At 48.2% G+C, this 13,037-nt stretch overlaps 1 protein-coding gene across 10 annotated transcripts in view; it reads left to right on the forward strand.

Annotated features, from left to right (window-relative positions):
- Positions 1 to 13,037, forward strand: part of FRY (FRY microtubule binding protein) — a 308,821-nt gene that overhangs the window by 75,430 nt on the left and 220,354 nt on the right. For all 10 annotated transcript variants that reach the window (XM_074986277.1, XM_074986272.1, XM_074986262.1 and 7 more), the window contains exon 3: positions 10,400 to 10,453. In XM_074986277.1, coding sequence (XP_074842378.1) covers positions 10,400 to 10,453 — 54 coding nt within the window. The remainder of the gene's footprint in view (positions 1 to 10,399; positions 10,454 to 13,037) is intronic.

Here is a 13,037-nt window from a genome sequence, read left to right on the forward strand (position 1 = left end):
CCTTCCACGGTGACACGGGCAGTCTTCTAGATCCCTGCCCCGCTTAGCTCCTTTTGGCTGTTTTCTGGCCAGTAGGAGCTGAGAGATTTTGCTGGGGTCAGGGGCTGTGCTTTAAACTAGCCAATGAGAGCTGAGAGATTTTTAGGAAGTGAGGGCAGCACCCGAATCGCTCTTCCCTCTGCATTTGTAGGGACGGCTGCAGGATTACTAGGCTTGGTGGACTGGATCCATCCCACAGGCCATATCATGCCCCCTTCCACCCATCCTACCACGTGAAGCTAAATTCTGTTCGGTTCCCAACATTATAAGCAAGCCAGTCACTGAGCTAGATGGCTGACAAGCAATTTGATGATAGGCAGCATCCTAACTAAGGATAGATCTACACAGCAAAGTTATTTTGAAAAAGCAGCCATTATTTTGAAATAACTATCCTAGCATCAACACAATGCAACTGCTATTTTGAAATAATTTCAAAATAGTGGTTGATTTATTTAGAAATTGGTGAATCTCATGCTATGAGATTGCTATTTTGAAATAGACGCTGTTAAGACAGGGAATAGTGCCTATTTTAAAGTTGCCTAGTGTGTAGGTGCAGTATTTTGAAATAGCTATGTGCTATTTTGAAATGCATTTTGTATATAGCTGTGTAATTTCGAAATAAGCTAGTTCGGAATAGCTCTTCTGGAATAGATTATTTCAAAAAAAGGCTGCTGTGTAGACATACCCTAAAAAATTGCTAAGTGTTCTAGGTTGCATCAACACTACCCCTCCCTTTTAGAAGCGGCATGGAAATGCAGCAGATCTGAAATGCTAATGGGGCACTGATAAGAATATTCAGAACCTCATTGCATAATGGCTGCCACTCGCTGAGTCAAAAGTGCTGCTTTTGAAATGCAAAATAGCTGTGTAGAAAAGGCTCCTTCGAAAACACCCTTGTTCCTGAAAAAAATTAGGAAGCAAGGAACTTTCAAAAGCCGGGCTTCTTTTCGTAGGAACCCCATCTACATGGCTATTTTGCATTTCAAAAGCAGCCCTTTTGATGCAGTGAGTGTCCATCATTATGCAAATGAGAGGCTGCATATTCATATCAGTACCTCATTAGCATTTTCGATCCACTCCATTTACATGCCCCTTCAAAAGGGAGGGGCAGCGTAGATGCAGCCTTAGGGTATTAATATTGTCCATAATGCCATTATTCTGGTTTTTGTTACAGTGGGTTGGTAGATATTTTAATTTTAAAAAGAGCAGAATTATTTTTCCTTTTTGGACTTCATTGCTGTTGAGTACTCTGAAGGAAATTACCACCCAAAAGGAAATTCAGCACATGACTTACTAGTTTAAAAAGGTGTTCCAAATACAGGATCGGTGTTTCCCTCAAAATCCTAAATGGAATTTGTTCTTAGATTTATTTTATTTTGGCTCCCACATGCTCCCAATCCCAAAAGCCTCCCTCATTTAATCCAGGTATTATTGTGGTCATCAATATTATTTGTTTGTGTAAAAACAGTGCTAAGACACCACAGCCAAAATTGGGGGGTCCATTATTCTAGTCACTCTGCATACATGCATTAAGAAACGGTCTCTGCTCATAAGAAATGTGGCCAAGATTTTTTAAAGGTATTTGGATGCTCTTGCAGTATAAATAGTTGACATAAAATTGATGGAAGAAAGGGATTATTGTTGTTGTTGTTGTTGTTAATAATAATAATGCCCATTTTACAGATGAAGAACTGAGCCTCAGTGACTTAGTTAAAGCCTCTGTGTTGTCTGTGTCAGAGCTGGAAATTGAATATGGAAATTCTATAATTTTATTTTCATTTCTAAATTTCCCTCAAATATTAAAGTAATTTGTTAGTATGTTCCAGACCCGTCACTAAAATCTCAAGAAAAGCTTTTATATTTTTTGGGGGAAAAAACCCCACTTGTTTTGGAATGTCATCTGCCTCTCTTTTTGGAATTCATTGCCCGACAATGAACATATTTCCCAAATAAGAGATGCAGTTGAGTGGCGAAAGACTGAGCCCTGACACAAATTAATGGGGTTAGCAGCACTATGATTTTGGCACCCTTTTTTCACAGTTCTTGTGTGTATGTCACTAAAGCCGCGTCTACACGTGCACGCTACTTCAAAGTAGCGGCACCAACTTCGAAATAGTGCCTGTCACGGCTACACGTGTTGGGCGCTATTTCGAAGTTAACATCGATGTTAGGCGGCGAGACGTCAAAGCCGCTAACCCCATGAGGGGATGAGAATAGCGCCCTACTTCGACGTTGAACGTCGAAGTAGGGAACGTGTAGTCATTGCACGTCCCGCAACATCGAAATTGCAGGGTCCTCCATGGCGGCCATCAGCTGAGGGGTTGAGAGACGCTCTCTCCAGCCCCCGAGCTCAATGGTGGCCGCGTGGAGTGGCCCCTTAAAGCTCCCCGCCCCCTCCCTTCCTGTGCAGGAAGCTGAGAGAGCGTGCAGGCAGCAGCAGTAACACGCGGCTAGCCTGCACGCTCCTCCGCAGCCACCCACATCCCCACCCAATGTGATGGCCGCCTGGCAGCCCCCCCAGTGCCCCCAGGGGACCCCCACCAAGAGGAGCCAGGGCTCACAGCCCAGCAGCCAGGCGGGGAAGCGGCAGCGGGGCCCCTCCTGGACGGAGGCTGAGCTTCGGGACCTGCTGGGGCTCTGGAGCGAGGAGGAGATGCTCCAGGTAATGGGGAGCAAGAGGCGGAACGCGGATGTGTTCGCTCGGCTGGCCGAGGGCCTGGCCGCCTGGGGTCACCCTGCCCGCACTCTGGATCATGTACGCAGTAAAGTGAAGGAGCTGCGGCAGGGTTACGCCCGGACCCGGGATGCGGCCGGCCGATCTGGGGCCGCCCCTGTCACTTGCCCCTTTTACAGGGAGCTCAGGGACATCCTGGGCCCCCAGCACACCTCCTCCCCTCCGGCCACTCTTGATACCTCGGCTGAGGAGCCCCAGCAGGCCCCGGAGGCGGAGTCCGCCCCGGAGGCAAGCCCCGCACCTCGGGGGCCCCCCCAGGAGCCCACCCCCGGGGCACAGGAGGAGGAGGAGGGGGAGTCCTCCTTGAGTGACGGGGGGCTGCACATCATCATGGCCTCGAGGAGCTCCAGCCGGGCGTCTGCCCTCCGGGTGTCCCCCGACCGTGGGAGTGGACCGTCAGGTATGTACCCCCCCGGTGCACACCCCCGGGGTTGAGGGGTGGAGGTAATAGATATGGCCAGGGCCCTCCACATGCCCAGATGACCATGGCCCCAAGGACAGCAGTGGCATGTCCCTCACAGGAGTGCATCAGCCCCTGGCCCCCCCAGCACGACAGTGCCATGCCCCATGCCCGGGGCTGGGGGGAGCGGAACCTCTAGGGTCCCCCGGGGGGATGGGGTGGGACACCCCGCAGCAGCAGCAGCAGCAGCATGTGATGGAGTGGGGGGAGTGCAAATGTGAGACTCAGGCTAGATATGAGAAACAAGCTGAATAGCTCCCAGTGGCTAAGGATGATCCTGGGGCTACAACTGGCAGGTTACACCTCTGCCCTGAACAAAGAGGAGGGAGGAGCCGAGCTGGGTTTGAATCGGGGGCGGCAGTTAGAGGCTAGGGGAAGGGAGAGCTGGAAGGCAGCTAGCCTGAGGAGGGGGAAAGCTACACCCCAGAGGGGCACCCCTCGGGGTCTTCTCCCCAGGACGGGTTGGAATGACTGTCTCTGACTGCTGTACTGTCGCTTCTGGGAGAAACTGGGCATCTGTTGCCTAATAAACCTCCTGTCGTACCTGCTGAGTTGAGAGTCACTCCTGCCAGCAGATGGGGTGCAGTGCAGGGGCACCCCTGAACCCCATCACAGCAGCATCTCCTGGGGATGGGGTTGGGGAACCTGCAGCAGAGGGGTGGGGGGACAAGGGCCACGGCTCAGGGCCCACACTAACAGCTGTCTCCACTCTTCTTCCCCACCTCCTGTGTTCCGCAGCTGCACCATCGGAAGGACCGGAGAGCGCCGGCGAGGCGTCAGTGGTCCCGGAAACCTCTCCAGGGCCATCACTCCAGGCCAGCCCCTCGGCGGAGCAACGACCAGCCCCACGGCGGGGAAGACGGCGGACGCAGGACCACCAGCCGCCAGCGACGGACCCCCAGCTGCTGGTACTTCACTGTCGGCAGCTGGAGGTTGCCGAGCAGCAGCTGCGGGTGGAGCAAGGCCGCCTCCACCTCCAGGAGCGGGTGCAGGCCTGGCGCCAGGAGGCATGGGGGGCCTACATGCGGACCCTCAACCACATCGCGGACTCCCTGCCCCCCAGGCCGCGCCGGCTGCCGCAGCGCCCACCCTGCCTGCTCCAGCTGCTGCTCCAGCCGCTGCTCCAGCCGCTGCACCGTCCGCCGTCTCACCGCCACCGAGGGCCATTGCGCCGAGGGGGACCTGGGGCCAGCTGACACTCGCTGGCTGTATCTCCCGGTCCGCCCGGCCCCCAGCCAGCCCCGGCCAGGGCTGAGGCTGAGGCGGGGATCCTGGCCGCCCACCCCCAGCGCTGGACTGTAGGGGCGTGGGGCCCAGGACGTGCCCCCCCCCTTTGTATATATTCCCCCCAGTTTATTGTTCTTTTCTTGTAAATAGTTTGTATTTGTGACCCATTACTTTGCTGATCCTTACCCCCCATGTAAATAGTTCTCCCCTTCCTTGTCTTCCCCTTTCATATTATCCCAATTTTTATAATGTATATATATTTATCAGTTTGATTTCCCTTGTACATAGTTTGTCTTGTTCAGAATATTTATAATAATAATAATAATAATAGTATAAGAGTTGTAGTAAAGAAAATGTTTGAGTTGACAAACAACTGTCTGCTTTAATTTTTACAAGAAAAGTGGGGGCGTGTGCTCTTGGGTGCTCTGTGGTGTGGGCATAGGGGCAGGGAGTGTTGTGGAGGATGGGGGGGTGCAGTGGGGGGCCTGCCAGCGTTCACCCCGCTGCCTCATCGAACTGAGCCCACAGGGCCTCCCGGACCCGGGTCCCTTCGGGGTCCACCTGGCGACTGGGGGCAGCGGGTGGCTGCATATCGGCCCTGCCGGCCTCCACAGCCCAGCCGTGAAAGAAGGCCTCCCCCTTGCTCTCCACCAGGTTGTGTAGGGCGCTGCATGCACCCACAATCTGGGGGATGTTGGTGGGGCCCGCATCAAGGTGGGTGAGGAGACACCTCCAGCACCCTTTGAGGCGGCCAAATGTGCGCTCCACTACCTGGTGCGCATGGTTCAGGCGCTGGTTGAAGCGCTCCTGGCTGGCTGACAGATGGCCCGTGTACGGGTGCATGAGCCAGGGCCGGAGGGGGTATGCCGCATCTGCGATGATGCAGAGGGGCATGGTGGTGTCCCCCACAGGGATCTCCTGCTGGGGGATGTAGGTCCCTGCCTCCAGCCGGCAGCACAGGCCCAAGTTCCAGAATACCCGGACATCATGGGTGCTGCCAGGCCAGCCCACATAAATGTCCAGGAAATGGCCCCGACTGTCCACCAAGGCCTGGAGGACCACTGAGTCGTAGCCCTTCCTGTTTATGTAATGTCCTCCACTGTGTTCCGGGGCGCGGACGGGGATGTGGGTCCCATCCAGAGCCCCGAAGCAATTGGGGAAGCCCAGGGTGGCAAAGCCCGCGATGGCGGCATCCAGGTCCCCCAGCCTCATAAGCCTGTGAAGGAGCGGGGTGCGGACAACCTGCAGGGGAAGCACATGGGAGAGCACCAATGAGGGGTGTGCAGGGTGTGTGTGGCCCTCCCCTTCCAATGCCCCCCTCCCCTCCCCTGCCAGGGCTGCCTCCCCCTCCCCCCGTGGGTCCTCTTACCTCCATGAGGACAGCCCCGACGGTGGCCTTGCCGACGCCAAACTGCTGGCCCATGGATCGGAAGCTGTCTGGAGTGGCCAGCTTCCAGACAGCGATGCCGACCTGTTTCTCCACGCTTAGGGCACGCCGCAGGAAGGTGTCCTGGTGCCTGAGTGCAGGGGTGAGCCACTGGCATAGCGTCAGAAATATCTGCCGGCTCATCCGAAAGTTCTGGAGCCAGCGGTTGTCGTCCCACTCCCCGAGCACCAGCCGCTCCCACCAGTCAGTGCTGGTGGGGTAGCTCCACAGCCGGTGGCGTGTGCAGCGGGGGGGGAGCGGGGTGCTGCAGGGTTGGGGGTTGAGTCCTCCTCCCCTGCGGGCAGCTCCTTCTCTGTGGCAAGGAGGTGCTCAGCTGCCTCCTGCATGGCATCGAGCAGGGCGAGCACTGCTCCTACAGGGGCGGCTGTGTGGACCTCTGGCTGCTGCTGCTGCTGCTGCTCCTGGGGGTCCATGACTGCGTCGCTCGAGGTGTGCGTGCCTATGGCTCTGCAGACCGCGTGCTGTGCAGGCTGCGTGTGTCTGGGAGGGCCCCTTTAAGGGAGCGGCTAGCTGTTGCCCCGGAAGCACTAGTCCGCCCTGTGACCCTGTCTGCAGCTGTTCCTGGCACCCTTATTTCGATGTGTGCTACTTTGGCATGTAGACATTCCCTTGCAGCGCCTATTTCGATGTGGTGCTGCGCAACGTTGATGTTGAACGTCAACGTTGCCAGCCCTGGAGGACGTGTAGACGTTATTCATCGAAATAGCCTATTTTGATGTCTCTACATCGAAATAAGCTACTTCAATGTAGCGTTCATGTGTAGACGTAGCTTATAAGGCATAAAGAACATATGTGGTACAAATGCCAGTGATATATCACAAAACTCTTAATAAAAGTTATTGTGCCCTCAGTACACTTGGGAAAGGTCACTTTACGGACTGGAGTAACCACTACCTAACAAAGGAAAATATTGATCACTGTACTGGGCAAATTGTTGAGTGAACAGTAGAAACAACCTGTTTATTTCTCTCCTTCCTAGGCTGTCAGGAGATACTTTGTTGACTGAAGTTAACATTGACCATGTCAGAATAATTAATTATTGAATCTAGCAACAATTTATATAAAATAATATTCTCCACAAAATAGTCTTCATAAGTGAAGATTATTTGCATTTAGATAAGTCCTGCCACCCTGGCTTCTTAAAGTATTTTACAGCCATCAGTAAACTAAGTGGTGCTATAGTAACTGCCGACAGGCAGAACCAAACTTGGGACCCCTGGTGTTTGGTGCATGAGCCTCTGTGGCTTAAGTTAAAAGCTGGCTAGTTCTCAGCTAAGGCTGTAGAGGAGACTAATTTTTCTCTCTGTGAGTGGTCTAAGTGCCACTACAGTGAACAGCACCCAACAGGTGTGTAGGTTACACTATTATACCTGTTTTATTAACAAACTGAGTTATAGACTGGTTAAGCAGCTAGCACAAAGCTATCCAGATAGTCTTTTTCCAAAGGGTATGATAGTACCTAGATCTCCTGGCTGTGGAAAACAGGGACCTACTTGGTTTTTGGAATAATGGGAGAAAAAGGCCAAGGAAACAATTCAGTGCATGGTTGCAGGGATCACATATTTTTCAGCCTGCCATTTCTCATACACTTAGGTGGGAGATTCCTGTACTACAATACAGGACCTCCATGCCCTATGTTACCTCATTATTTCACAGTCCTGTTCAGCACTTTCACATTTTATATACAGTGCTGGGCAGTTTAGGTTGTTGCATAATTGACAGTCATATTAGACATATGGAGTGCTGTTGTACCTGGGTTGGTCTCAGAGGCCGTTTCTATACGTGCTAATAAATGGCCTGAAATATGCTAATGAGGCATGGATGTAAATTCTCCACACCTCATTAGCATAAGGTCACATGATTTGGAGTCTGGAAGAGACTGGGGTCTTCTGGAAGGAAAATTTTGGGGAAGAAGGGGCCTCCGGAAGAAGGACTTCCTTCCAGAAGACCCCCCTGGGAGCCACTTTCCTACATGCTGTTTTGGAGTCCAGAAGAGCATCTTCCGGACTCCAAATCATGTGACCTTATGCTAATGAGGTGCGAGGAATTTACATCCATGCCTCATTAGCATATTTCGGGCTGTTTATTAGCATGAACGGCTAGAGAGAAACAAGGTGGCTGAAGTATTGTTCTTTATTAGCCCATTGGTGGAAGGCACAAGCTTCTGAATTACACAGAGATCTTCCTCATTTCTGGGGAAGGAAGCAGAGGCTCTGAACCAGAGCTTTTTTTGTGCTGGTACTGAGTACTGGCACCTCGGCAGCCCAAACCATGAGATTGGCTGAGGCTGGGGGCTGGGGAGTCAGCTGAGTAATAGCACTTCTTTTTTTTCGCACAAAAGGCACTGCTCTGAACTAAATACAAGTGAGCACAGATTGGTAAACAGAAGGGGTAACACGTTGGAGGCAGACACATGAAATGAAGTGGGCATTTGGGGGTTAAATTATTGTGTATGAAGGATTTGAAGTAATAGATACATTTTATGTATTCCATAAGGGCACAGAATTTATATGCATACTTAAATCATTTGATATTTTATTCATATTTAAAATAATTAAATATATTATTGTATTTTTTTAAAGTTCAGCCTTAAGTCTTGCTTCCGTATTGGTGTTTTTCTGCTGTAGTCTCTTACTGCATGAAGTGTTCTTTAGGTAATTATCTTTGACCTCATTAATTAAAGAAGGTGTTACATATAACACTCAATCTTTCTTCAACAATGATATCCAAATTATACTAATCAAATGTAAATTTAAAAAAAAATTAACGAAAAACACTCTGTTCTCATAAGCAAAAAAGTGAACCCATTTATAAATTAATGGGCCAGTGAATTTTGTTCAGGATGGCTCCACGGAATAATGTTTTTCTGGTTAGCATTTTTTCCCTAGAGACGTAATTTTCAAGTGAACTATCTATTGTGCAGGGGAACTGACAAGACTTGCTAGGCCCCTGGGCAAGGTGGGAGGAGAGCAGCTGCACGCTCCTGGAAAGGATGGAGCCTCAGGTGGAAGGAGCAAGGCTGGGGGCAGTTCACTGTCGGCAAGTTAAACGGCCTGGTAGCCACAGCCAGGAGCCCTTGGCCCTTTTGAATCTCCAGGCCTTAGGGCAACAGCCCCCATTGCTGTACAATGCCAGGTCCCAGGGTTGGCATTACCTAGCAAGGAGGGCAGTTGCCGGGGACCTCATGCCACAGACAGCTTGCAGAGCAAAGTTCTTCGAGCTTTGGCTTCAGCCCCAGGTTTTAGTGAGTCTAACACTGGCCCTGCTCTCTGGTTCACGTTAGTGGGCCCGCTGAAACCAGCTCACAGCTCCTCAGTAGGCCCCAGGCTGCTGTGTGAGAACCATTCCTGTACTGGGCATCCTCCCTTCGCTCACATAATGAGTTACAACATCTTAGTCAAACTCATGTTCCATGCTCACACCCAATAAGCCCTCCCCCCGAACCCATTGTGGGGAAGGTGAAACGAAAACCCCCCTCTGCCATGGCCACTCTGGCAATGATGGAAAATTCATTCCCTGCTGTCTAGGAAAGGAGCAACCAGTGTAGCACCCACAGCAGTTCCTGAGTAAACCTAGTATTTCTCCACTTTCTGGTGTGAGAGGGTGAGTGCTGCCCTGCTTGGCCTAAGTAACAGAGGGCTTCTCCCAGTAGGCTTGCACCTATATTATCTCCCCTCTATTCTGGTCACCTGGGGGATGAGTCAGCAAACCAAAACTTGCAGTGCATCCACACTAAAAATGCCTTCTGTTGACATACTATTGACGGAACTTGGCACTTTTGTCAACAGCCTTCTGACTCTCCTCCACCAGGCAGAACGCCTTTCATGACAAAATCTGTTGACGAAAATGCTGTGTGGATGCTCTGTGGTGCCCAGTGTTGACAGACAGGGCTTCCGGGTCACTGGACAGCCCTGCCTGCTGTACTTCCTGTTAGCTGTTCTATTGAGAGAGCAGCTGGGCAGTTCAGCCACTCTCTGTCAGCACAGCAGATGACAGAGCGATCCGCTTTTCATGTGGCCTCAATCTGTCGACAGAATTTTTGTTGGAAGAGATCTTCCAGCAGTAAGGTCTGTCAACAGATCACTGTAGTGTAGACATAGCCTGTGTATGCAGCAACATCTGTGCTTCTGTGCTCTTAAAAGAGATAAGCCTGTTCCCTTAACAAGCCAGACAACGGCCCTCCTTTTAAGGTCCTGTGCAGTCATTTTGTAGGGCAAAGAGGTACCCTTTAGTTAAAGATAGCACCTAAAATATATATAGTAGGAAACAATGGACACAGAGCTCCTCAATAGTTTACTCCTGAATAGTTTACTGGCATGTAACTGAACATCAATCATATTAAATCATAATAAAAACTAAAGGAAATATATACCAGAAGGAGATAATCCAATGTTAATATGTCTGTATGGAGATGTTGTATATGTGTGTGAAATAATGGTAACAGAAATGTAGTTGCTAGAATATCTCAAAAGGTGTCTCTTTTTAATTTTAGGAAAAGCCATTGACTAAATCTCTGCAACGAGGAGAAGATCCCCAGTTTGATCAAGTAAGTGATCTTTAACTCAGAGGACATTTGTCTTTGCTTCTGTGTCTCAGAATCTGAGTATTTATAAGCTAGTCTAGAGTCCTCATATCCTTACAAGATATTTGCCACAGGCAAGTCTCTCATTTTACTTGAGCCTATAGAATTGAAATGACTCCATCTAATCATTTGTCATAGAAATTAGGGGAATTGCCTTTTCTTCCAAACTTAATATTGTTTGTCATTCCAAGTTCCTCATTTTTTTCAGCACGTTTGATATCCAGGTATTATTTTCTGTGGATTTTTTCCAATGCGATACATGAGACAAATAAGATGAAAGAGCTATTTTGGGACTGCGTCCTCAGACTCCTATTTTACACTGTTAGTAAATTAGAGCATCTCCTAAAATAACCAGAGGTTTTAGATTCCTTGTCATTGCGGTAATTTTCATCAGTTTTCCATCAGTAGGGCTGTGATTCTGATTACTTTATGTACAAGCTTAACTCTATACAGTGCACAGTGACGTCACAGAAATTAAAGTCAAACCTTTACAGAAGTCTTTTCAAGATCACAGCCTATCGTTGTGAAAATAAATACCTGCTCAAGAAATGTGGTTGATAGGATGGAAGATAATTAACAGAAATAAACTTATCTGCTTCCTGTAATAGGTTAACACATTAAAATAGACCATTTGAGGAAAAATGGACCAAATGGAAGGAACTGATTTAAAATAAATTATTTCATATATTAGCTGTTACCTTTTTGTTTTTTACCACTTATATAGGTTGGTTATTGTCTTAAAGAAATCATCACTGCTGAGACAAAGATCAGAAAAATATAACTAGTAATTAAGTATCTCAAGTTTATGTACATGCTGGATACCAAAATCCACAAAATTAATTCTATAAGATACTTTCAGTGAATCTCTTTTTAAGTTGATATGGTTAACTTAAAAATAATACATCATAAATAAGCACATTTATTTAATTGTTACTGATTATACTTTGCATTATGCAAAATGAAAGCATATTTAAAATGCAACTTTGTTTCTATGCTCTTTATTTTTTAATTTTTCTCAGTTTGGAAAAAGAAAATACATTCATTTAATTTCCTTTTTATTTATAATCAGTGTCTCTGTAATGACTTTAGTTTCACTGTGTTTGGTTGTGAACGCTACCTAGAAATAACTGGTTCTTGTTTAAGGCAACTGTTTTCTGTTTATTGTGGAGACAATTGTGTAGGTCTGTAGATTTTATTAAAGCATCATTTTTCCAAACTTTGAATTATGTGCCTGATGTAAATGGACAGCTTGAAAATGTAGGCCTCAGCCTATATTGATTTCCTGATGAAATGAGGTAAAATTATGTAAAGTGCCAAAAAGTGTTTTTGAGTGTTAGTGACAATTTTTTGGTTCTACAATCTCAATTTCCAATTTTCAACACTGTTTTCTTGTTCTCTGTGCTATAAGAGAAGATAATCACACAAACAAAAGAAATTAAGAGTCAAGAAATTAAGCAATGAAGGCACCAATTCACGAATTCTTAGGCAGACTCCAGCAAAACTATTGAGGAGAAATGACTTGAGAAGGGAACACGATAACAGTTTTCAAGTACATAAAAGGTTGTGACAATGAGGAGAAGGAAAAATTGTTCTTCTTAAGCTGGGAACCAATGGGCTTAAATTGCTGCCAGGTGGTTGAGGTTAGTACTAGAAAAAACTTCTGAACTGTCAGGGTGGTTAAGCACTAGAATAAATTGCCTAGGGAGGATGTGGAATCTCAATCACTGGAGATTTTTAAGAGCAGTTTAGACAAACACTTACCAGTGATGGTCCAGATAACACTTAGTCTTGCCATGAGTTCATGAGATTGGACTAGATGACCTTAGTCTTATGTAAGGAGAGCAGTATGTAGAGTGACCGTATGTCCGGATTTTTCTGGACATGACCTGCTTTTTGATTCTCTACCCTCTGTCCAGGTAGATTTTTTCCAATAAGAGGAAATGTCCAGTATTTTTGTGGAGCGCGCATTGCAGCCCACAAAGAGCAGTTTCTGCACCCATTTGATCCCTCCCCTGCATCCACAACTGATAGGTCTCTCCCTTGCAGCTGCTGGATCATGCCCTCCCAAGTCCTGGCTCCCAGCTGTGGGAAAGGAGAGGATCACTCAGGGAGGCACTGTGAGATGCAGGCTGCATCCTGAGCCTGTACCACCATGACAGGGAATAACACTGCCCCCATCTCAAGTGTGAGGCCGCAGGTACCTCCTCCAGCACCCCCCAGTTGCCTCTCCTGGTATACATACACAAACATCCAGCGCCCCCAGCTGTAGGGCCCCCCGCCAGTTCCCCTGGTCCTTCTGTCCCCAGTAGTCCCACTTTTTGGGAACTCATGATATGATTACCATAATATATTAGAGGAATGGCTGTGCAGATCTGAAAACAGCAGCCTATTTCATTTTTTTAACACTTATAATAAATGTAAGAGAAGGAAACCATCAAATTAGAAAACAAACTAAAATAAGAGGCTGAACATATGCTAATTAGACTTAACAGCTGTGCTTTGTTTATGATAACTTTGAAGTGGTGGATAATGTGGTGATAATCAGTAT

Source organism: Carettochelys insculpta, chromosome 1, assembly GCF_033958435.1.
Source record: "Carettochelys insculpta isolate YL-2023 chromosome 1, ASM3395843v1, whole genome shotgun sequence".
NCBI lineage: Eukaryota > Metazoa > Chordata > Testudines > Carettochelyidae > Carettochelys > Carettochelys insculpta.